Source organism: Oenanthe melanoleuca, chromosome 5, assembly GCF_029582105.1.
Source record: "Oenanthe melanoleuca isolate GR-GAL-2019-014 chromosome 5, OMel1.0, whole genome shotgun sequence".
Classification (NCBI taxonomy): Eukaryota; Metazoa; Chordata; class Aves; order Passeriformes; family Muscicapidae; genus Oenanthe; species Oenanthe melanoleuca.
The window spans coordinates 41,312,033-41,336,091 of NC_079339.1; the positions used below are offsets into that span (position 1 = coordinate 41,312,033).

A 24,059-nucleotide genomic window follows, 5' to 3' on the forward strand; every position below is an offset into this window, starting at 1 on the left:
AGGCATGCTTGAATGCCATATGATTACAGCACACTTCAGGTGAGAGGCAGGTCTCCCACACTGGCAGCTTTCACCAGCTGCCGTATAATTACATATGATATAAAAAAAGAAATTATCCATGGAAAATAACCCTGCAATAACAGACAATGCCAGATGGCTCCCTCCACCACATTTCCTCCACTGGAAGGAGCTTCTTTTTCCTGGAAGAGATTCCCTTTTCCCTGCACCCAACAAATGGCTTAGGTGGTATAAAATGACTGGAACCAGAACATCCTGGATTTTGTGCATCTTTGCTGAGAAAGATTCAAACTATCCAGATCCCACCACTCTCAACAGAGAAGAATGCAGCATTTCACTGATGTTTTCACACTCAGTTGATTCGGTGAACATCAGTATAAAGTAACAAACTGCTTGAAGTGCCCTGTGGATTTTGTACAACATATTTGGTGGCAATTCTGGTGTCTTATGTAAATTTCAAAATTCGAGGAATGAAAGAAAGAATGTATAAGTGTGATAGGGTTGTTCATGAGGGGGTTGCTATTTACCAGTGCAGTGAACTGTCAGCTCAATAAAGTCTGTTCCTTGTACCTTTGCATTTTGATTTCCAGAGCAGATGGATGTGTTAGAGCTTTTTTACTACACCTTTCTTTAGAGAAGGGGGAGGCCTAAAATTTGTGTGCATGTGTTTGTCACTGTGTCCACTGCCCTGGTGGTCCATTTGACCCATCATCCACGACAGCAGGAGGATTATATTTAGAGAGAGCACATGAACCTGGCTATGTACTGATTTAACCCTCTGCAGTTTCTTCTGGCATCTACATTTATCATGTCAGAGCATGTTTGTAAGAAGGCTGTTTCCTTTGGTGTCTGGTCCCAGGCATGTAGACCCTGTCTGTATAATCCTGCGTGCCTTCCCAGTCTCCAAAGCAATGATTTCTGGAAACTTATTTCTGAGTGTGTGAAAAAGTGCTTTATTACTACTCAATGGCGTAATTTAAGGGCCTTTACTGAAGACTGTGCTAAAGACAGATTGAAAATCTAAATAAACTATATCTGGAGTTCTGTTGACAACTTCAGAAGACTTTCAAAGCATATAAGGAACATCTGTCCTTAAAAAAACCTGTTCTGATTCTCCCTTCAGATTGCATGCATATATTAATTTTATTCTTCCTAGTAGTTTATGCTGATGTACCCACTGCAGTTTTCAGAGTGATATTTCTGGAAGTCTCTTTTTGAAGCTGATTAGTATTGTGATTTTTTTGTTTGCTTGCTTTATTTTGTCATGACAGTGTTAAATATGTACGTAAAATTTTACAGAACATCTTCAGTTTGGAATGAGGATGATGAAAAATTATTTAACTGTGCACAACAAACCACTATACTAGACATAATTATAAAGAAGTTGTTTAACTTTACAAGAACAGAACCCTTTTATTTTATTAGATGAATTTGAAAACATATATCCCAGCATTATGTTACCTGAAGTGCTGTTGAGACAGTAACATGACTGCTTGCATTTAGAGAGGCCAGCATGGTCTTTCTACCTCAGGTTAGGGCTGCTTGATTAATGATCAATGCTGTTGTCCCCCTTGACTAATACAAACAGATGATGCAAATATATAATACAAATATAGATCTTGGCTAAAACCTTTTAAAAAAAAAAAGGAAATATTATTCTCAACCATTACATTACTGCATATATATAAATAAATGTGTATTGAATCTGAGGACACAGACCTTAAGGGTAGAAAATCCAGAAAGACTGTAACTTTTTTAAAAAAATTATTTATTATTTATTATTTATTATTAGTTTTTCATTGATTTTTCTTAAAGTAAGGAGAAGAGTTTCTCAATATTCTCATAACCATAAAACTCCCAAACTACCTTGAAATACAAGACATTTTTTTAATATGGCCATGAATCTTCAAGAACCTAAAATAAAATTATTTTATTTAGCTCTTTCAAACACGTGATGAATGATGCTGTGTCAAAGTAGTGTGTCTAATGTATTTTTTTCTGACAGGCCAGAAATTTTTTGCAATATTGAAATGGAAACAGGTAGGAATCAGCATATCTTCCAAGCATATAGTATGGCAAAACATGTGATTAGTCAGAAAAAAACCCCACCAAGTCTTTTAATCTACTCTTTACTGATTTGTTTTTCCAGTTTAAACATTTCCTCATGCGGATATTCCAAGATGCGGCTGTTGATATCTGATGATCTGTGTGGAACACCAATTAGACCTAATTGCTTCTTTGTTAGAACCTGTTGTTGTTCATCTGATTTGTGTATAAACCATATAAGCAGTGAAAAGATAAGTGAGAAACCACATCAAATCTGGCAGATGATAATAATGTTATTTTTTTCCCGAAAGCACCACAAAAACGATGGAATTTGGAGCCTTGCAGTGCTGGAGGTGATGTGTACTAGATGAGAACCTGGCTGTCACTAGAGGGAGTGCCTGTAACAGTGGAAAAAGATGCTTGTCAATTCTTGCTGTTTAAATTAATAGGAACATGCAGGGGTCTTTGAAAAAGAACCAGGAAAAAAAATCTGCAATCTACAGTGATTTAAAAGTGATTTTCTTTCCTATTTGTTTATTTGAATCAGAGCACATGACATTTTAATTGATAAAAATTACTTATTTTCTCTAGCCTCAGAGTATACAGTATTTTGCATGTCTGTTCTTAGGATTATATTTATAATTGTGGATATACACGTGCTGGTGATACTTTTAATACATTAACTGGTTTTAGTATGTAAAAGAGGAACGTTTATTAATATTCTACAGGGTTGAAAAGTTGCCAGTCACTCTAAGCTGCTAGATGCCATCACTTTTCAAAACTGATGTGATCAGAGCTATTGATTATTGTTCTTTTTTGCAGCTAAAAGCACTGGCAGTCTTGACTAAGCTAAGCAACTGTGTTCTGTCATTCCTTCAATACTCCTCATGTTTCCAAACCGCCCGTTTTCCTTACTATCCTGTGAATAATCCTGTTTGTCTACTTCTTGATGATAAAGTATTCCAGACAACTCTATAAGTGCAGAATGAAATGGAATTATTGCAACATATTCCCATATTTCTGCCATTCAGGGTGTGTCTTATTGCATGTAGCTACCTGTGTTTTTCTATTTGGAATTTACATTCTGATCTAAAGTTCAGAGGCATCCCTAGCCTGGGGTTATCTGTATACTTACAAATATACTCAGTTCCCCCATCACTGGGCCTGTTCTTGAAAAAGTTGAACAGAAGGACCAGGAACTGTCTAGAAGAAGTCAGAGCATGGCAGTGCAAGGCTAGCAGCTCCCTCAGGGCCAGGCACCAGGAGCCACAGAGGATCCTCCAAGAGCAGCAGACAGGACCTGGGAGCCCATTCCATCCCAGCTGCCCATCCAGGAGATGGGTAGCTGATGGCTTTTGGGGCAGCCACAACCCCAGGTACTGTCACCTCCTTGGGGAATTGGGATAGGCTAAGGCTGGGCCAGGATGGCTGTCTGGGTGTCAGGGTTGGCATAGGGGGCCCATGGCCAGGCAGGACAGTTGGAGACCAGCCCCAGTGTGGTGGTGCTGGGGCAGAGACTGATAGCTCTGGAGGCTGACATGGTCTTGAGTTTTATGCAGGCTGGAGGAAGGTCCTAGTGGAGGCCAGGCAGGAGCAGTCAGGTCCATCAGCTCTTACAGGCTACTCTAGGAGGGGACTGCATGCTGTGAGCCAAGCATGGCCACAGCACAGAGAGTGACCTTGCCAACAGGACACAGACCTGCAGCATCTCAGCAGGACTGGACCAGTGATACTGAGAGTCACAGCAAGGCAAGGAATGAAAATAGATTTCAGGGTCCAGATAGGAGGAGCAAGAGACACTTGGAGACAAGACTACAATGTAGGTCCAAGGTCTGTCAAGGAGACAGGGCTGGAGAGAAGACAAGAGACAATGCTACCTTCCACATAGGTCCCCAAAAAATGCAGGAAAATCAGTCAGCTAGACAGGGCTGCAGGAATCAGGCTGGAAATGAGTTCAGTGTTTGAATAGCTTAGGCCTGAGCTGACCTAGAACCCCAGAGCTGTCAGAACAGGTACATGGTGCTGGATTGGGCAGGTTTGCCATGGCAGAGTCCTGACAAAGGTAAACTGAACAGCGATTGCAGAGTTGTAACCAGAAAATTCTTTAAACATGCTAGAAACTGCAAGGCAAACATTGTCTTGCTTAGAACATAACTTTTCCAAGTGAAGCCAGTGCCCATGGAAACACCATGTGGTTAGCAACAGTCATTTTTCTCCCCTAACTCTGTTGATGTTCCTGGCTCAGAATGTGCAAGCCAAGTCTTGAAGCACAGAATGAGGTGCATCCAGACCTGGAGCTCTTCCCATGAAGAGAAGCTGAAGGTACATGTTCTATCCTGTTTCTTTCAAAGCTATCAGGCCTTCAATGACAGGAGTCCCTTGCTTCTCTCATTTATGGTTCAAGCTTAGAAACCATATATGAAACAGTTCTTATTTATTTCAGAGTCGTTTCCATATATCTTTGTGTCAGATTTGCCATTTCTTTGTTATACAGTCTTTTATAGTTTCCATTATTGATCCCGTAGAAATAGCTGGGAGGATACTTTGCCTTCCATCAACACTTTCTGGACTATCACCACTGCCACAGAGCTGTTTCCATGCCAAAGCTTCTGATGCCAGTATCTATGTGCATGCTTCTTTTCCCTAATAAATGAAAGATAATTCAAAATACTTTGCTCTTGGTGAAAGAGCCATGAAGCAAATTACCCTTCCTCTTGTTTAGGAATCTGCAACACAATTATGATGGAGTCGCTAATACAGGTTACTCTATTAGTAAAGGTAAGTACACCAGACAAGTGAGTATTTGGTTTATGATAACCTAATGAAATTACTCAAATCTTGGGACTGCTTCTCTTCCCACCAATAAATCTGTTTTTCCTTTGCTTTGTGCATACACGATGAAACATAAAAAGTAACTCTGAAGTAGGAACAAAAGAGAGAGAGAGGAGGGCTGACAGAGAGTACACACAACATACTGCAACAAATTACTCCAGCAATACTGTAATTGGAGATGGGATACACATCTCTGGTCTTTTCTGGCAAACTAGGTCATGTTGAGAGAAGTAAGAACTCCTCTGTTGTGCTCAGAGTCATACTAGGCCATCAAAATTGGCTGTGAGAAAACAGAAATTAAGCTGAAGATAATTTTTCGCTGCTTGAAGCTGACAAGCTGCCTCTGGACAGTGCCAGCCAATATTATTTGCTTGATGAAACAACTATAACTTGTACCCGCTGCACCTGGAAATCAGGTGTAGAATATGCTCGTGACAGCTAAGAAATAGGTCCAAAAAACAACATAAATTCCTTTGATGATACATTTTTTTTGTAGATTGTTTTGTATGCTTTGTGTCAGCCTTTGTCTCAACCAAAATATTTCTATGCCAAAGCCAAAAGGAGCAGAGAGTTTCATTTCTCATTTTTAATAAGGTGTACCGTGTCATTGGGACAAGCTGTTACTTTGGCAGTAAGAAGCAGAAAACCAGAGGATAATGTAGGCAGGTATAGTACTGCATGATTTTTGTAACATGTAACGTGGTAGGTGAAGGTTGAGTGGCTGCTTACTCCCATTGGGTAGAGGATCCAAGGCAAGCCTAAATCCACTAAACTTTTATGTTTGTTTGATCTCTGATATATCTGCATTCAATTTTTAAAAATTATGGCAATGGAAACCACAAGAGCATGAGAAGAAAAAAGAAGGCCAGATTCACAGATCCTGCAAAAGCCTCCCTGTAGTATGGGTGGGCACTGAGGTGGTATTTCCAGATCTGGGAAAGATCAGTGGGATTGAGTGGAGCACACAGTAAGGAGCCCTGAGCTTGCCCCAGTACCGCATTCTTGCCCTCAGAAATCAATAAGACCTCAAATTATTATGAAATAATACAGTTGTGTCCCACAACTGATATAATAGGTGGATGAGAATTTTTATCTGTCTGAAAACAGGAAGACAGGCTGTGCCTCATGACTGCCAGGCAATATTACCCTGAATTTGTTGGACAGCAGTGTAGGTTTTGCAGATTGTAGCAACTGTGGTGATGTTGTACTTGCTGACTCTCAGCTATGCCAAACAGGATATGGTGTGTCTAGTTTCCACAGAGGACAAGATGGGTGGGACAGGACCAGATGGGGTGGCAGCACAGAAGTAGATGTGTTTCCCAGGACCTGTGCTGCTCTGTGACTTTCTTCTTCGTGAAGTATGTGATTAGCTCTTGGCTAGGAAAGAACATGATCCTACTGCTGAGAGCAGCCTCAAGCAAGCCAGTCTGGTTTATGCCATGCTGGAGTCATCTCCCTTAGCACTGACCAAAGTGGTGAACAGTTACAGAGCCTTATGTCTTGGCAAGACTGAGTTACAACTTTTGTCTCATCTGTGCCTCTGTATCTCTCTTGTTCATTTGCCTGGAAATTGCATTATCTGAGTGTGGTTTTGTTGTTATTTAATCAGGTTGGTGCAGAGACCAAAAAGTGGTTGTGAGTGGTGGCTCTTAAGACTGCAGGTGAGTTAGGATGTGAGCAGTGTGTCAGGAAGATATAGGGCATAGGACAGCCAATGCTTCTAAGGGAGTTCATGCAATGCAGTGCGAAGTTCTCTGGTCACTGTTGTGGGTGCTTCAGCTTGTTCCCTCTCTGGGACATCACTAAGGATACCAGTCCTAAATGGGATCTGTGTAACTGATGGGATTCCTCACTTACACAAGATCTAACTACTTAACATAAGCCCATAAGATCAGGATTTGTATTTTATTTCTTTATGACCATAGTATCATTTGGTTATCTTAAAAATATATTGAGGGGATTCATTACACTTAGGAAACACATACTGGTTAAACTGACTTAAAATACTTTTAAAGAGTTTTATCAAAATAGTACCTTTATCAAAATGTACTCAAAACATTTGAATAACTCTAATGGAGTAATGGAGTAACTCTAATGGAGGGAGAGTATTTATCTGAGAATACTATAATCTAATTTATACTGTGCATAGGTTCCATTTTCAAGTTTCCTCCTCTGAAGCTTACACGCATTTATGTTGACATTTTTCTTGTTGTGTACCTACTTAAGGTGGCAATAATTCCACTTTATTTTTGTCAAGATTAGATTTTTCCACCATTTTTTTTCCTTTGGTGAATGGATTTTATCTTGTCTGATAATGTGGGAAATGCTACTCTCTCCCCCTTTGCTCTAGCCTGTCGTTTTCAAAATCACTCTTTTGAATTTTCAGGTTTTTTTGGCTGCTTTCCATTAAGTGCATACCTAACTTGCAGTTAATTTTTGCTTGTTGTAAAGGTCTGCTGTAACTTCACTGCTTTCACAGGTGAGTTAGTACGGCTCTTACTCAGCCCCTTTCCTCCTGTTCCTTTCTGCAAAGATGCCAGGAGGAATGGTCGGGGTCCGATGTTTCGCCGCTGGCTTTTTAAAGTGGCTGGACGGGCCGGTGCCGCTGGCGGAGCGGGTCTCGCCCCGGCCGGGCAGAGCAGAGCTGGGCAGGGCTGGGCTGGGCTGGGCAGGGCAGAGCAGAGATCCCGCTCTCCCCGCGCAGTCCCGGCCGCCCGCGGCAGCGGCCCCGGAGCCCCGAGGCTGCTCCGGATCCGCCGGCTGCGGGCGGAGAGCGGGGAGCGGCGGGGTCCGGGAACGGGAGCGTCGGGGTCCCGGGGGAGGGAGCGGCGAGGTCCCGGGAATGGGAGCGGCGAGGTCTCAGGGAGGGAGCGGCGGGGTCCCGGGAATGGGAGCGGCGGGGTCCGGGAATGGGAGCGACGGGGTCCCGGGAATGGGAGCGACGGGGTCCCGGGAATGGGAGCGGCGGGGTCCGGGAATGGGAGCGGCGGGGTCCGGGAACGGGAGCGGCGGGGTCCCGGGAACGGGAGCGGCGGGGTTCGGGAACGGGAGCGGCGGGGTCCCGGGAACGGGAGCGGCGGGGTCCGGGGGAGGGGAGCGGCGGGGTCCGGGAACGGGAGCGGCGGGGTCCCGGGAACGGGAGCGGCGGGGTCCCGGGAATGGAGCGGCGGGGTCCGGGAACGGGAGCGGCGGGGTTCGGGAACGGGAGCGGCGGGGTCCCGGGAATGGAGCGGCGGGGTCCGGGAACGGGAGCGGCGGGGTCCGGGAACGGGAGCGGCGGGGTCCGGGAATGGGAGCGGCGGGGTCCCGGGAATGGAGCGGCGGGGTCCGGGAACGGGAGCGGCGGGGTCCCGGGACGGGGAGCGGCGAGGTCCCGAGAAAGTAGCGGCGCTGCCGGAGAACGGGCCCCGGGGACCCCGCGGGAGGGGTGCGGAGGAGCGGGGGAGCAGGTCCAGGATGGGCGGCGGGATGGGCGCGGGGCCGGGGCGAGGAGAGGGACCCTGCCCCATGGCGAGGGCGCGCAGGGCTTGCTGAGACCTTTCCTGACCCCGCTCAGTGAGGAGGCGGCGTTGTCCAGCACAGGTGCCGCCTTTCCCGGCAGCTGCTGCCGGCGGGGCAGCGCGGCGTGTGCGCCCCCGCCGCTCTGGGCTCTCCTCGCCTCCCCGAGAAGCGAGGGGCAGAGCGGGAGCGCACGGCGGAAGATGCTGTGCCTCACGGCTGCCTTCCAGTTGCTGCTGGTGCTGGTGCTGTGCAGCCAGGGTATAGAGAGGTGTCCTTCAGCCTTCTGCGAGTGCTCTGACTGGGAGGAGTACAAAATCACTTGCAGGGACATCTACTTTATTCCCAGCCTTCCGGAAGACACGCAGACCCTGTGAGTACATTGGGATGGTTTAGGGAAGGCAGCTGTGAGTATTCATACTTTTCAGACAGGAGATGCTCTGAGCTACTGTCCTGTGAGCTGAGGAAGTGGTGAGAGGGGAGAAGCGCTGCAGGTTACCTGGGCGGTGCAGGATAGCGGGAACGGCAGTGTGCAGACTGCGTGTGGCAGGAGGAGGTAGGAGAAGAGGTTCTCAAAACTTAAAGGGCTGAGGAGAGATGGTTCATTGGATCTTAAGAGTTCTGCGTAAAACATGGGAAAATAAGTAACTGGGCTGTTTGTGGGCAAAGTGAGCAGTAGGCTGGATTCTGTGCAGCAAGTGGTTGAGGGGAAGAAAAGGTAGATCGAACATATTCTGTGATCAAAAACTAATAGGAATTGGATGTGTTGCCTCACAAAGAGTTCTATGAAATCCTCTGTGCATTTTCAGCTTCTTTGTCAAAGTCGGGAAAAAAAAAGATCATGGGAATTGAGAATCCAAGTATACTGTCTGGGAGACAGAGTACTTCAGATGAGAGTGTGGAGTATGGGATAAAGCAGCAAATTTAGAGCTTGCCAAAGTGATAGAGTAATTCAGGTACCTCAGCCTAAGTGTTTTGCACATTACAGGCACGGTAGAAGACCTTGTCTGGGTTTCTGCTGCCAACCCAGATGAGCAGCTTGTGTCATATCTGTCAGTTAAATACTGCAGTGAGACTGAAATGGCACCTGTTGGCTAAAACTGAGCAGATGAATCACTCCTGACTTTTCTTTGTTTTACAGTCTCTGTGGGAAGATCCACTTGTAAATATAGATTACTTTCTAATAAAGTATATACACTCAAACTCAGTTGATTTAATTGCAAAGTAAAACAGTATCAGATTGATTGGTTTATGTCTTGATAATGATTCTCAGGACTCTCAATAAATAAGAATTAAATTATATGGACTTATTTAAATGCTTCTCAGATTTTTTAACACTGGGAGTAAAAGGTTAAATTGGTCACTTGCCTAGAAAGAAATAAAAATATATTTATGTTATGTCCATTATTTTTGCTTGCCTTTAATTTTTTGAATGGTTAGACTGCACTATTTCAGTTAATAAGATTTTAAATTATAAAAGTTTTTTTGTTATACTTTTATATACACAATTTATTTAGGTTGAAATTGCAGTAATTTTATGGTATGCATCAAGTAATATTCTTTGAAACCTACCATGACAAGTTAGAAAATATAGCAGTTTCAGTTTATAAGAGAAAATGCCTTTGTACAGGCATTTAATATAGTTAATAGAAACAATGAGATCACATAATGAAATTTGATACTTTCCTTGAAATATGCTGGTTTGATGGCTGAGAAGTACCTCTCCACATACAGCTCCACAAATAAAACACTTTGTCCACTGGAATTCTAGTGTTTTAAACACCTGTAGTAATGGGGGCTGTAAAATAATAAGCCATTGTTTTGAAAAGACAAAAACACCCTGTGAAGATCTTATTTCCTTGGGAAAAGTAATTAACAAAAACAACTGAGAAATATTTTTCTGTTTATTTGGCATGAAATTTAATCATGTTTACCTATTAGAGTGACCATTGCAAACTTCTCAAGAAATCTACTCCCTACCATATCAAGAAAATATTCCAGGTAATGGCAATTGTGATTTTATAGTGTATGGCAGAAGCAGTAGAACATGTGCTGCATAGTCTTTTATTTGAAAGCAAATGGGAGAATTATGTGAGGAAATAAGGAAAACAGAACTCTTTTCACACACAACCCCCCTAAACAAACAAACAAACAGAACAGAACACAACCCAATCAAACACAAAAAACTACCACATTTTTTTTACTTCAGTTTGAAGTTTTCTCTCTGGATAAAATGTGCTTATTTTCCTACTGTTCTCTTATTTGAGCTGCTGAAGTCTGGTGGACTGTACCCAATCCTGTAGTCCCTTGCTCTCTGCAAATATCTTAATATTTCTTTCCCTCTATATGTTAAATGGGAGTCATAACAGTCACCTTTGTGTGGTTTTTGTTCAGAGTGCTTTCAGATGCTTCAAACTGGATTGTTTGCATGTGGCAGTTAATACATACAATTTTGTGAGAGGTTGTAAAGTGTGTGCCCTGATTCCATCATGTTTTCATCCTTTTGCCGTACAATAGGCAGCAGTTCTGAATCAAAGACAAAAGATTCCAAAATAATGGAAGTTTCTGCTAACCTTAAGAACAAATGAACACTTCTTTGAGGTGAAATATGTAGCTGTACATATCTGCATATTTTATGTTGAAACTCTCTACAATTTTCCCTAAATGCAGCAAATTTGTTACTTTAGGCAAAGTAATTCTGCTTCTTGGTGGTAACGTGAACTTCAAGATTGCCAATTTAAAAACTTTTTCGTGTGGCTATTCAGTTTTGTAGGGTTTGTAGGACTAAGAGACTGGTGAGTGTAGGAACACTTTGCCAGCTTTTGGAGATGATGAGCTCTTTTCAGTGCACAGGATCTTGAAACTCCAATTAAAGTTTTGTTCTGATTATTCAGTCAGAAGTGTTCTCATTTCTCTACCCTACTTTAAGAGAATGGGGCAAACCTTTTTTTTAAGAAATGCTTATAAGAAATTCCAATAAATGTTTATTTCTAACTCTTCTAGTAGAAAAGTGACATCAACTTAAGCCAGAAAAGTGTGTTTATTTTAAACTATTATTTATCCAAATATGGTTAATGCAGGTGCTTATCCAGAATGCCTGAATGCACAGATATTGATCTTGGAGATGTCCTTTTTCCAGTGTAAGATGTATTTTTTTTTTAGTTTACTTATACATACAGATCACCAAAACATCACTAAACAATTTTCCAAATATATAATTGCATCATAATTCTTGAACTATTGTAATATGCTACTTGGCATCATTATGATGACATATTCAGATGGTATCACCATCCCAGCATCACTTCAATTCACTTCTCAATTATTTTCATTTTACGAATCTATTTCTAGTTGCTTTTAATTATTTTTCTTTTGACAGTAAAATTAATAAAGTTTTGCTTCTTATTCAGTGTGCATTACATCTCCTGCATTCACTTACTAAAATTAATTTAATCCCTTCCCTTCCCTTCCCTTCCCTTCCCTTCCCTTCCCTTCCCTTCCCTTCCCTTCCCTTCCCTTCCCTTCCCTTCCCTTCCCTTCCCTTCCCTTCCCTTCCCTTCCCTTCCCTTCCCTTCCCTTCCCTTCCCTTCCCTTCCCTTCCCTTCCCTTCCCTTCCCTTCCCTTCCCTTCCCTTCCCTTCCCTTCCCTTCCCTTCCCTTCCCTTCCCTTCCCTTCCCTTCCCTTCCCTTCCCTTCCCTTCCCTTCCCTTCCCTTCCCTTCCCTTCCCTTCCCTTCCCTTCCCTGTTAATAAGGTTTCTATCCTGTACCCAGGTGCTATTTTAATATCAACATAATCAAACTTGATTGAAATTGAACAAGAGGATGTTAGGCAAGGACAGTGGAATATAAATAAATAGGTATATATATAGACACAAAACCATTACAGTCTTCAAGAATATGCTCTTTACACTAGGTATTAAGCTACAGTTCTGCATTTGCTCCAGTGTATTTCCCATAGGTAGGATATTGCCTTTTGATTAATGCCCATGTATTCTATATATTCTGTAGATAATATAGAATGGCTACAAATTTGAAATAATGTTTTAGTTGCAATTCATTCATTTTCCAAAAAAAAATTTAGTTTTTTCATTTGTAAAACCATTTGACTATTTCTGAAGACAAAGCCAGATTTGAACCTTCTTAAAATAAATAATTATTTTGTTACCAAACACCATTATTCTTACCAAATCTATGAAATCGTTTTATCAATTGTCTCTCAGGCAATGATTTCAATAATTGTATGTACATGGCTGCAACATAAAAGGTTTCCTAAATACCAAGTTTTACATAAAACTATACTTTCTTGTCAATTCTTGTGCTTGTTATTACATTTACCTACATATTTTAGAAATGGTATTGCTTCTATAATCCTGCTGTTAACATACAACAGTTCTGCATCTGACATGCAGTAGGTCCAGTACATCTGGTCAAAAAATTAGTGTATGTTATCATCTCAGTTAAAGTGAAATGTTAAAGTGAAAGGATTTGTTCATAATCCCAATGGTAAATTGAAGCACTTTGAAGTGCTGAGGGTTCTTGGAGTAACTCACAAACTGTGCAGTGCTTTACTGTACATGCACAGGCCAACTCAAAGTGAACAGATGAACAGGAATGAGGGACTAAGGGAACAGAGAAACTACTAAAGACCAAAATTATATCTTGTGAACATTGAACACAATGTTTTCTTTCATTCCTTATCATTCACTGTATAGGTAACACTTCTTGTACATTTGGAACATTTAAATTTCCTGTATTGTGGCACAGAAACCCATCAAGTGCTAGAAGCTGTACAAGACAAACCAAAAAGCTGTTGCCATTCCTAGTAGCTACAAACATCACTTCAGCATTTTTTAACTACATACATGGCTTGCTCAACAGAAAGCAGAAGGACTGCAAGTAGTTATTTTGTAAATGCTGTGAAGAGATTAACCTCGATGAGAATATCACACATTTTTACAGAAGACACTGGTGATAAGGTAGTAGAAATTCATTTGTATCATTTCCTTGTTTGAGAAGAGGATGAGTTTTGATCATCATAATAGCAAAAGAGTTTACACTAGAGTTTAAAATCTCTTATTATTTGAGTTGATTTCAACAGTGGTTTAGCAGACTGATTCTGTAAGTGTTCCACTACACTGAATATTGAATTGCTACTGTAGTCAGTTTTCATTAGTGTTTTCTTTTGACATAACATTTCCAACCCATTACACTTCAGAAGCACACAACAGCCTTCTCTTGAACTGGGAAACTAAGCTTATTGATACATCTGTAAAAGGAATGAAAAAGCTTAAATTTTACAAAAAAAAAAAAAAATCTATGTGGCTGCTAAGGAAAAATTTACAGGTGTTTTTGCAAATAGCTAATCAGTTAAGAGGGCAACTTTTCATGAATCTGACTCATACAGTCTGTTTATATATTTGCAAAATTAAGAAATGTTTTCCTTAACATGGATTTATAGAACCTCAAAAGAGTCTATAAATGGTGATTGTATTTTGAGAACAGGACTGTCTCAGGAAGTGTTTTAAAAATGTCTAAATTATCTGCTTTCATCACCAAGTGTGACTGAACCTTCCCACATGCAGTTCAGAGAGACTACTGTGAAATAATCTTCCAAAACAGGAATAAGAAAAATGAGATACAGTCTCAGTTCCTCAAAAACTCAACTTTAAATATGCTTTTGTGTTCTGCTGGACTCAGCCCTTACATATCCTCATGTTCACAGAACACACATAAAGAGTCTCAAAAAATTAACAATATATATTGTGAAGCTGCTAATAGCATAGCAGCTTGTTAACCACACTTGGGTGGCAACTATGTGGTAGCCAAAATTTAGAGAGTAAAAAAAGTAGCTTGTTTTACTCAAAAATGAGAAGTGAGCCATCTGCAAATGCCATTTTTTGTCAACAGCTTCTATTCTGTTCAAGATTGTGCAATCCAGCCAATGCCCTGATACCTTACCCAAGTCAGTGGAAAATGATACTCAGGATTTTGCAAAGTGCCAGTGCCATTCAAGTTGAAGCAGTGAGAGCAGCTACAGTAAACATTATAATTTAAGCCTAAATGAAGGCAATGAGCTGCTGACACATACTAAAAGAAGATTAGTTCCCTCTTGAACTCCAGCCAGTGAGTGTGATCTGTCTGGATCTAAAGAAACAGGCATTTTAAATAGCACTCTTTATGAAGAAAGGTTGAATCATACAACATGAAAAGTTTGAGCTGTGTTTTTCTCACAAAAAAGTAGATACATAAATATAGAGGCTAAATAGCCTGTAAAGTAACTGAAATGAAACCTAATACTGTAATTTAGCATAGAATCATACAGTGGTTTGAGTTGAAATGTACCTTTGAAGATCATCTATTCCAGCTGCGTCTTCAAGGAGCAGGGACATCTTTAGCTAGATCAGGTTGGTCAGAGTACCATCCAACCTGACCTTGAATGCTTCCAGAGATGATTAATCTACCATCTTTATGAGCAATCTGTGCCTGGTTTCACCATGATCATTGTAAAAATGTCTTCTATATATCGAGTCTGAATTGACCATCTTTCATTTAAAATCATAACACCCTGCCTTATTCCAACAGGCACTATTAAAAGTGTGTCCCCAACTCTGTTAGAAGCCCTCTCTAAGTACTGGAAGGCTGCAATGAAGTATCTCTGGAGCTTTTCTTCTGCAGGCAGAAAAAGCCCAGCTTTCTCAACCTTTCCTCATAGAGAAGGGTTCCAGCTGTCTGATCATCTTCATGGCTCTCCACTGAGCCCACACAGCAGGTCCACATCTTTCCTGTGCTTAGTACTCTGGGCCTGGATGCAGCATTCTGGGTGGGGTCTCACTAGAGCAGAGGGGCAGAATTCCCTCCCTTGCTCTGCTGCCCAGGCTGCTTTGCATGCACACACTTGGCTCTCCAGGCTCCAAGTGCACGTTGCTGGCTCATGTCCAGCCTCTCACCCACCAGCACTCCTGAGTCCTCAGCAGGGCTGCTCCAACCTGTCCATCCCCAGCCTGTGATGGTGCTGGGGGCTGCCCTGACCCAGGTGCAGCACCTTGCCTTTGTTCTTGTTGAGCTATACGAGATTTCCATGGGCCTATTTCTTGAGCTTGTCCAGGTCTTTCTGGATGACATTCCATCCTTGAGGTGTATCAACTGCATCACTAAGTTTTGTGTCATCAACGAGTTTGCTGAATGTTCACTTGACCCAACTCTTTATCTAAGTGATGAAGATACCATTCTCTGCTGGGCACAAGCACAACACTTTTCACTGTTCTCATCTGGACTCTGAGCCATTGACCACAATGCTCTGAATGAGACCATTCTGCCAATTCCTTATCTAACATTCCACTAATCAAATCCATCTCTCTCCAATTTAGAGAGAAGGATGTTGTGGGGCACTGTTCCAAATGCTTTACAGAAGGCAGATAAATGATAAAATGATGAACAACTGTAGCCCTTCCCTTGTTCACTGATGTAGTCCCTGTATCAGAGAAGGCCACTGGGTTGGTCAGACGGGAATTGCCCTTGGTGGAGCTGTGCTGGCTGTCCCAAATCACCTCCCTGTTTTCCATGTGCCTTAGCAGAACTTCTGGGAGCATCTTCCCAGGAACAGAGATGAGATTGACTGGTCAATAGTTACCACAGTCCTCCTTTCTACCCTTTCAAAAGATGGATACAAGGCTTCTCCCTTTTCAGTCACCTGGGACTTCATCTGACTGCCATATGAAAATACTACAGCCTCAGATATTTTCTTTTATTGTGATCACAGACATACCTATTTCATTACTTTTGAACTAAATTTTGATTTTGACCTAAAACCAGTACTGTTACATTTTTTTTACCCTGAAATTCAAAATTTTATAATAGCATGCAATAAAATGTACTCTAACTACTATAGAGAAGGGCTGTGTTTCTGAAATATCGAACTAAAAGCCTATAAATTGCTGCAAAGAAAGTTCAAACAGGACCATGAAATTTCAGAAAAGAGCTATCTGAAGAGGTTCACCTCCTACAGGGAGAGAGTAAGAATAGGCTGTAATTGCTGGCTACTATTGTGCTTAATCAGAGAACCACTAAGTGCCTATAATTGCTGCCAGCTGCTCAGCAGAGGTCAAAATGTCAAACTGAATGTTAGGAATTATTAAGATAGAAATATAGATGAAAATAGAGGAATTTTTTTTGCCTCTGAATGTATGCATAGCACCCATAAACAGACATCCAAATGTATAAAATTACTTGCACACAAAAAAATAAATACATAGGAGCCACTAGCCTGTGTTTCCTCAGATCCTCCTTTTTGCCTCACTAGAAGACATGCATGCTGATTTTCTTTTTCAGGCATAGCCTCCCTTGATCACCATGATATTTCAGAGATGATAGGGTAGCCTCAGAATGATATCAGCCAGCAAGTGCAACATGTCTGGTCCTATAGATTGCTGTATGTCTGGTACACTTCAGTGCTTCTTTGGTCTATCCTCTACTCCATTTCCTCAGGCTGTGCTGCCAGGCAAAGGACTTAAGAGGCCTGGGAGCAAATGGAAAAAAAAAAAAATCAAACAAAAAAAAAGGAAAAAAAAGTTGCAGAAAAGTGGCCTGATTTTGGCTGGAATAGAGTTAATTTTCTTCATAGTGCCAAGTATGATGCTATGCATTGGATTGGATTTGGATTTGGATTTGTGCTGGAAAACAAGCTGGTAATTCAGGGATGTATTAATTATTGTTGGGCAGTGCTTAGAGAGTCACAGCCTTTTCTGCTTCTCATACTACTCCACCAGGCTGGAGGTGCCCAAGGAGCTGGGAGGGGACTCAAGCTGGCACTTTGCTGTGTTGAACCTCATACAGTTGCCTTGGGCCAGCATTCCAGCCTGTACAGAGCCCTCTATACAGCCTCCCTACCCTCCAGCAGATCAACATTCCTGCCCATCTAGGTGTCATCTGAAAACTGACTGAGGATGGGATCATTCCTTCCATTTGAGTATTTTACTCAAATCCACTCAGAAGCACTGGGTGATCACAAATCGAGCAAGGATAAGCTCCAACATTGTGGATTGGTGTTTTCTGTTTGCTATAAATTATCAAGTAACCAACCTAAATTCTTTCCTGTCAGTCTGACAGTGTCCATATGTACCTCAGTTTGTAGGAAGATGATACATTAGCAGTAAGATTTTACTCTCACTACCTACATGTCCCAAACACTGAAGTGTTTTTCATTTTGAAAGAATCTAGTATTTCTTTAATTTCCTAGGGCTGAGCCAATTTTGAGTGATACTTTTTGTTATTCTGTTGGACTGCTAGTTGTAGGAAAGCAGCTATGTAGTCTTGCATACTCAGAAGTGATTCCCTGCTTTCAGAGTTCCTTTGCTGTGTGAATTTTCCCTACCACACTGGTACCACATTGGTAATACTAGCATTGGACACTAGGTGGTAATCATCTTCTGGTAAGCTCAGCACGAATATCACTATGTGAAATGCCTTTTTCTAGCTATTTTTGCACCACTGAAAACTGCAATGCATTTATTTCAGAATAATTAAAAAAATATATTTTGTTTGTGTTGGATTTAATTGGATGTAAAAACCTAGAAACTGTGTCAATAGCTGTTTACCTAGCCATTACTTTTCTGTCATGTTTATTGCTCCTATAGAAAAGCTAAAAGGTCATTGCTTGTTATAATTTTCTCAGAAAAATGAAATTAAGGTGTAAATTTTTTTACTTTGTTTCAAATTGACAAATTCTGTTTCATATTGACATATGGTAAATTTTTCACTCTGCATTGGTGGAGAACAGTTCATTAAAATACATAAAGCTTTTATTGACATAATTCAAATGATAAATAATAATATTTCAATCTGAAATTCTTTGGGTGGTGTGTATTTACTTATTGTGTTTTGTAGATTGCATTTAAAAATTTTTTTAAAATGGAGCGGCAATTATGTAAAATATATATTTACTTCCCTAATATATCTTACTGAGGTAATATCACTGATATTGCTGTGGATGTTAAAATAACATGTCTGTATGGACATAACCTCTGAACCAATTGACATTCCCGTGGTTGGGAGCTTGTTTGGAGCCAGATGTATTGAGGTCTGGAGAAACATTAATCCACTGTTGGAAAAGTAGAAGTCTTTAAAGTCTTTAGTCATTCTGGTAACAAGTATATGGAGTAGAGAAGGTAGACTGGGGAAGTAGATTCTTCCCTTGGGATTATCAGAATGTACATTCTCTTAATTTGTACTTTAATTCAAGACAAAACCTTTAAGAATTTCTACATATATTGTTATTACTAAACTCTATTTCTACAGTTTTATTTCTTATATGCAAGTTCCAGAAGCTTGATAAATCTCAAGAGGATAATATATTTGCCTATGTAAATCAAATATAATCATAATAATCAGATATTTGGCATTATGAAACAAAACAGAATCAGGAAATCATCCTAATTTGTTTATTTATGTTTTCTTTAACTGTTGTTAAATAGCAGCTAGGGGAAAAGTTTATAATTTTTTCTTGATTATTCTTCAAACTATTCATAGACTAGATATTCTGTAAGGGTATTCCCAAACTGTATTGAAAAAACAAAGATTAACAACAACAGGTTGTAACTGTAAGTTTAACAGGCTGATTTTCAAAAGCATTTCCTCCTTTCTTATTTAGAGGAGTGAGTCTGCTGGAGATTTATTCTGTTAAGAGCTTGGCTGTGGATAAGTATCTCACTTAAATATTGTGGGTTTTTCTGAAATCTCCTGCAGATGGATAAGGTACATGCCACCCCTGCATCAGATGTTGGAGAGGAAGAATGTAGTATTTATTACAAAGGAAATGAAGAGTTCTGTAGAGGTAGTATGCAATTGCTCTAATTCAATTTTGGCTGACATACCTGAGTTTCTTGCTCGGAATGAGGGATGGGATATCTTTGTGGAGCCTGAAATTATTAAAAGAATTCTCTTAGTACTTCATTAAATTCAATGGGCAAATATGTTTTGCTGGTCATGCTCTGGAGTTTTGGAAGGTCCATCATCACCACTGACTGCTGAGTTCTTGGGAGGGATGATGCAGAAAGCTGCAATTTAGATTGATGGAGCACACCAAACAAAACAAGCCACATGATGAAACAGGAATACAAATGAGGCAAGGATGGCTACACGGAGAAAAGGCAAGATAAGAACAAAAATATTGGAGCAGAGCTGAAGCTGCTTTTAAGTTGTTTTTAGGACTTTTTAATGTTAAATTGTACTTACCAAAGGATATTAACTGCCAAACTTTTGTTTCTCTAGGAGGTTTCTGGAGACTCATCTAAGAAAAATTCCAAGTGATGCTTTTTCTAATCTCCCCAACATCTCTAGGATGTAAGTTCTGTTTGGTTTCTGATACTATTCCTTTAAATTTTTGTTTAAAATTACTCTCCTTCTCCAAAATTCTGTCTTTGGGTATAAAAACTTATGGAAATGTTTATGTTACTTTGCTACCTCACCACTTACATTTTAGAACTGAAGGTAATAATTCTATTGTTTATAACCTGAACCAGTTATAGGAAGGCATTCTGTGTATTTGTGAACAAGACCACTCCTCCTTTATTGAAATCTATGTGATAAATAAAGCTATAAAACATTTTTTTAGTTTGCAATTACAGGAAATCATTTCACTCATAACAGATTAACATATTCAATCGCTGGTCCTGGCTAAAAATTTGTTTCCAGCTGCCAGCATGATTTGAAGCACATCTGATTGGAGACCAGGAGCATTTCTAGACTAGAAATGGACTTTTACCAAAACATTAATATTTGTGTGATGTGAGAGAGACTTCTTCCATTGTGTCACTTCCTTTCTATGCAAACATATGCATGGATACAGTCCACAAAAGCAGAACCAGCTGTGTCTACATTTGTCCTGTTGAAGGTGGCTGTGATAGGGAAACTTGCCTGTCCAACCATCCAGGAGCCCCTCTGAGAGTCACGGTCACACCATTACCAGCTGGACCCCACATTTCCCATAGCAAAGCCTCAGATGTCCAGATCTTTTAATACTTTAATCATGATTCAATAACTGAATAACAAAATAGCCTCAGTTTGGTGCCTCCAAGGAGGGACCCTGAACAGAGCAATCCCTGTGCTTTTGCACTCTCACAGTTTAAGCCCACAGGAGTCTGTGGTCACAGCTCCTGCTGTGCCTCTGAGTGGCCCCTCAGCTGCCTGTGCCACGGGTCCCCTGGGTTAGCAGAGGGTCAGCAGCTCCTGGCCCCTTGTCCCGGGCTCTGCTGCTCAGAGCTCATCCTGCAGCTCGCCCTGCAGCTGCAAACCCAGCTACCTGCACTCAATGGATTCCTCAGCAGCTGCCCTTGCACTCAACTCTTTGTTGGTGTCAGCAGTCTTGACAAAATGTTGTCCCACATTTGTTTTTCTTTGTCACTGGCCCGTAATCTGTGATCCTGTCTGTTTGATTTCTCTGCCTCACAATTCACTGTCCAGAATCAGAGCTGTGTAATTGAGAAGGGACCTCAGGAGGGCTCTAGTCCACAATCTGTTCAAGCAATCCAACCAGAATGCATAGGGCTCTAACTCACTCTGGTGCTCAGCTTTATCTGTGGCCACTGTTAACTAAAAAAGCCACCTCATTCAGCAACAGGCCCACTTTTTTCTTGTTCAGCTTTTTATTACTAATGTAGCAAGAGGAATTCTTCTTCTTGCCCTTGATGCTCCTTGCAAGACTCAATTCTCTGTGAGCTTTGACTGAATAGCTGAGGATTACCACTTAAGGATTCATGAAAAAGGACTTTGGGAAACACGGCCTGCCTATTATATTTTATAGTTTCATCCAGATATACTGAAATAAAGACTTCCTAAAATCCATTTAAGTAATTGTTCTTGGTTATCTGAAGCTTCATTTACCATCTCAGTTTAATCAGATACATGGTGTATTGTTTGGGGTTTTTTTGGAGAGGGAGGAATATCCCTCACATGATGCATAGTATTATACATAAAAAGGATAAACATAGTTCAGAACAGAGTTTGATTCAACATAAAAGGGTGTCAGCCCTTCTTTGGCTCCAAAAGCTTCAACTGGGAGTTTAAATTTGAATAGTATCCTTGCCCATCTGGATATTTATTATAGCATTACTACTACCACCACAAAACATGAACTCCCACCTTCTTGATATAAACTTCAGGTTAGGGAATCAGTACCTGTGTTTTAACTACAGCTTTTATGTGTATGTCTTGGCCTCTAATGTACCACATGTCTCATTTGCCTCTCCCAGCCCATAATTTCTGTGCAATGAAAACTGCAATGAAAATTACCAGACCGTTCCTGGTTTTCCTAATTCATCTAGAAAATGTTCTGAAGTTTCAACAGGGGACTATATACTGTGTTTACTGTTCAAAATACAGCAGTTCATTTTGCTATATGGTATCTACTATATGATTTCCACAAATAAACATGGTTTTTTATCTGTATGAATAGAAAATTTAGTTGTCCTCTTTATGAACCTTGTTTAAACAAAAATTTTAGAGCTTCAATTTCTCTTAAATGAATGCATGTCTATGTACTCTTGATAGCCAGAAGTAAAGATTTTTTTCCCCTGTGCTGCTTTTCCACACGAATGAAAGAAAAAACATTTTAATTACATGCTTAATTGCAAAGCTAATTCCTGTCAGAAAGGCATCACTGAATAAAAAAAGTTTTATAGGATATTCAAATGCAAAAGAAATTTTGGATTTCCACTGTTAATAATGCAAATACACTAAAACTTGGTAAAAGGGCTTCACCTGGTGTTTTCTGCTGACTTAAGGACATATTGAACATTCAGTACTTTTAAGGTCAAGGATAAGGAACAATTTTTCTGGGTTTAGGATGATGCTTTGGGGTCACATTCATGAGTACCTCACGAACACCCAGTCTGTAGCTCCTCAAAATGTTTTCTCCACACAGGAGCATCCCACAGTGCTCTCTACCAGCAGCCACATGTAAAGCAGGATTTCCCTGTGCACACTCCCTGTGCCCTTCCCACCCTGTGCACACTGCTGTCCCACAGGCACTGCCACCACACAGCTCCCCACTCCCTGTATCTGCACCTCCTGTGCTGCCCAGTGCCAGCTCAGCTCAGCTTCCATTGCCTTACCTGTGCTGCTCGTCCTCTCCTGGAGTGCCCCAGTGTCACCAAGCTGCTCTCCATCACCAGGAGAGGACAACAGGGGCACCAGCACAGGGGATGCTGAGGTTGGAGAAAAGCAAACAAAGGTAGAGAGAGGGAGAAGGAAGAAAATAAGTGCTGGGAAAATGCCCTGTAGCAGCTGCCAAGTGTTGATCTGATTTAAAACCTGCACTCTCAGGCTCTTTCTGAGTGTCATCATAGCTGGATGAGAAAAGAATGAGACAACATATGAAGTGGCATTGATGGGCACTATCTGTGGCTTCCCAGTGTCTCAGACCTGTTTATTTTTCTGTTTGCTGGTGTTTAGTTACATCTCTATAGATGAAACACTTCAGAGTCTGGAGGCCCATTCCTTCAACAGTTTAAGCAAAGTCACTCACATGTAAGTACTGTAATGAAATAAAAGAACATAGTGATAAATTTGGAATGTATAGAAATAACATTCATGATGATGTTTGTCATTCCTGTCTCCTATGTAGCTAAATATTCCTTTTCTCATTTCCTTTCTTCATAATGTGGAGTGAGTTAGCCTCTTTTTGAGCTTATTTTATTGTTTGTTTTCCATACATCTTTTTGGTTTCCTTGCTCTTCTCTATCTTCCCATAGAAATGTAGGTAAATGTAACAAGAGACTAGTGGGATTGCATCATAAGCTTGATGTCAAGTTTAAATAAAATGGCAAATAAGAATTCTTTCTGTCAATTTACTGCAGGTACATGTAAAACAGTAATATAAGCATCAGAAATAAAATCAGAAGGACCAAAGCACAGAGCAAAATGGCACTAGGTGGAGACATGAAGAATAAGTAATCATTCTGAAAGTGCACTAGTAAAATGAAGAGTGTTTATATGGTTATTAAATGGAACAAGAATAATATGTAAAAAGGCTTCTGGGAAGTGTTTTTACACCTTCTTGTTCTCATGTTCTGACCAACCTGCACCAAGTGGTGCTCTAAGGGCAGTTACAGAACTGGTAGGATGTATCCAGAGAATTCTTGTCATCCTTCAGGACCCTGTCAAAATGAGAAAGGAATGTATTGAATAGAGAGCTCGATAGGATCCATCCTGTATCTGGTACTCTTCCAGGTTTCCATTACTGATCCAAAGGATGGATTGGAAAGTGCCACTTTTGTAAAGCTCAGCTGAATTACAGTTTGGTGTATTTCAGAGATTTTTGTTTGCAGAGGTTCCATGGGACAGCACTGTTGGTCACCATGGATCCAGAAAACATTGTCAGAGAAAAGCCTTTTGTGTCCAGAAAGAAAACATGCCAGAGGCAGATTGATTTTTTAAGGTTGTTGCAAGAGGTGAAAGCTACCCATTTTCACATTAATGTTTTAAAATGTAATAATAATATTATAGTAGATTAGACAAGACTCATACCAGCCTCTAGGAAATATATTCCTATGGCTGGTATAAATAAACACTAGAATTGTTTTCCTGGAGACACTGTCTCTACTACTGCAGGCCTTTAAGGCTGTATGATCTGAAATTCCATAGAACTATTTAATCCTCACTCAGAGAAAGAG

At 40.8% G+C, this 24,059-nt stretch overlaps 1 protein-coding gene across 1 annotated transcript in view; it reads left to right on the top strand.

The window, feature by feature from the left end:
- Nucleotides 1-8,597: 8,597 nt before the first annotated feature.
- The window catches only part of TSHR (thyroid stimulating hormone receptor), a 38,907-nt gene continuing 23,445 nt past the window's right edge, over nt 8,598-24,059 (top strand). The window contains exons 1-3 of the mRNA XM_056493748.1: nt 8,598-8,767; nt 19,660-19,731; nt 22,840-22,914. Of these exons, the coding sequence (XP_056349723.1) occupies nt 8,598-8,767; nt 19,660-19,731; nt 22,840-22,914 (317 nt within the window). The remainder of the gene's footprint in view (nt 8,768-19,659; nt 19,732-22,839; nt 22,915-24,059) is intronic.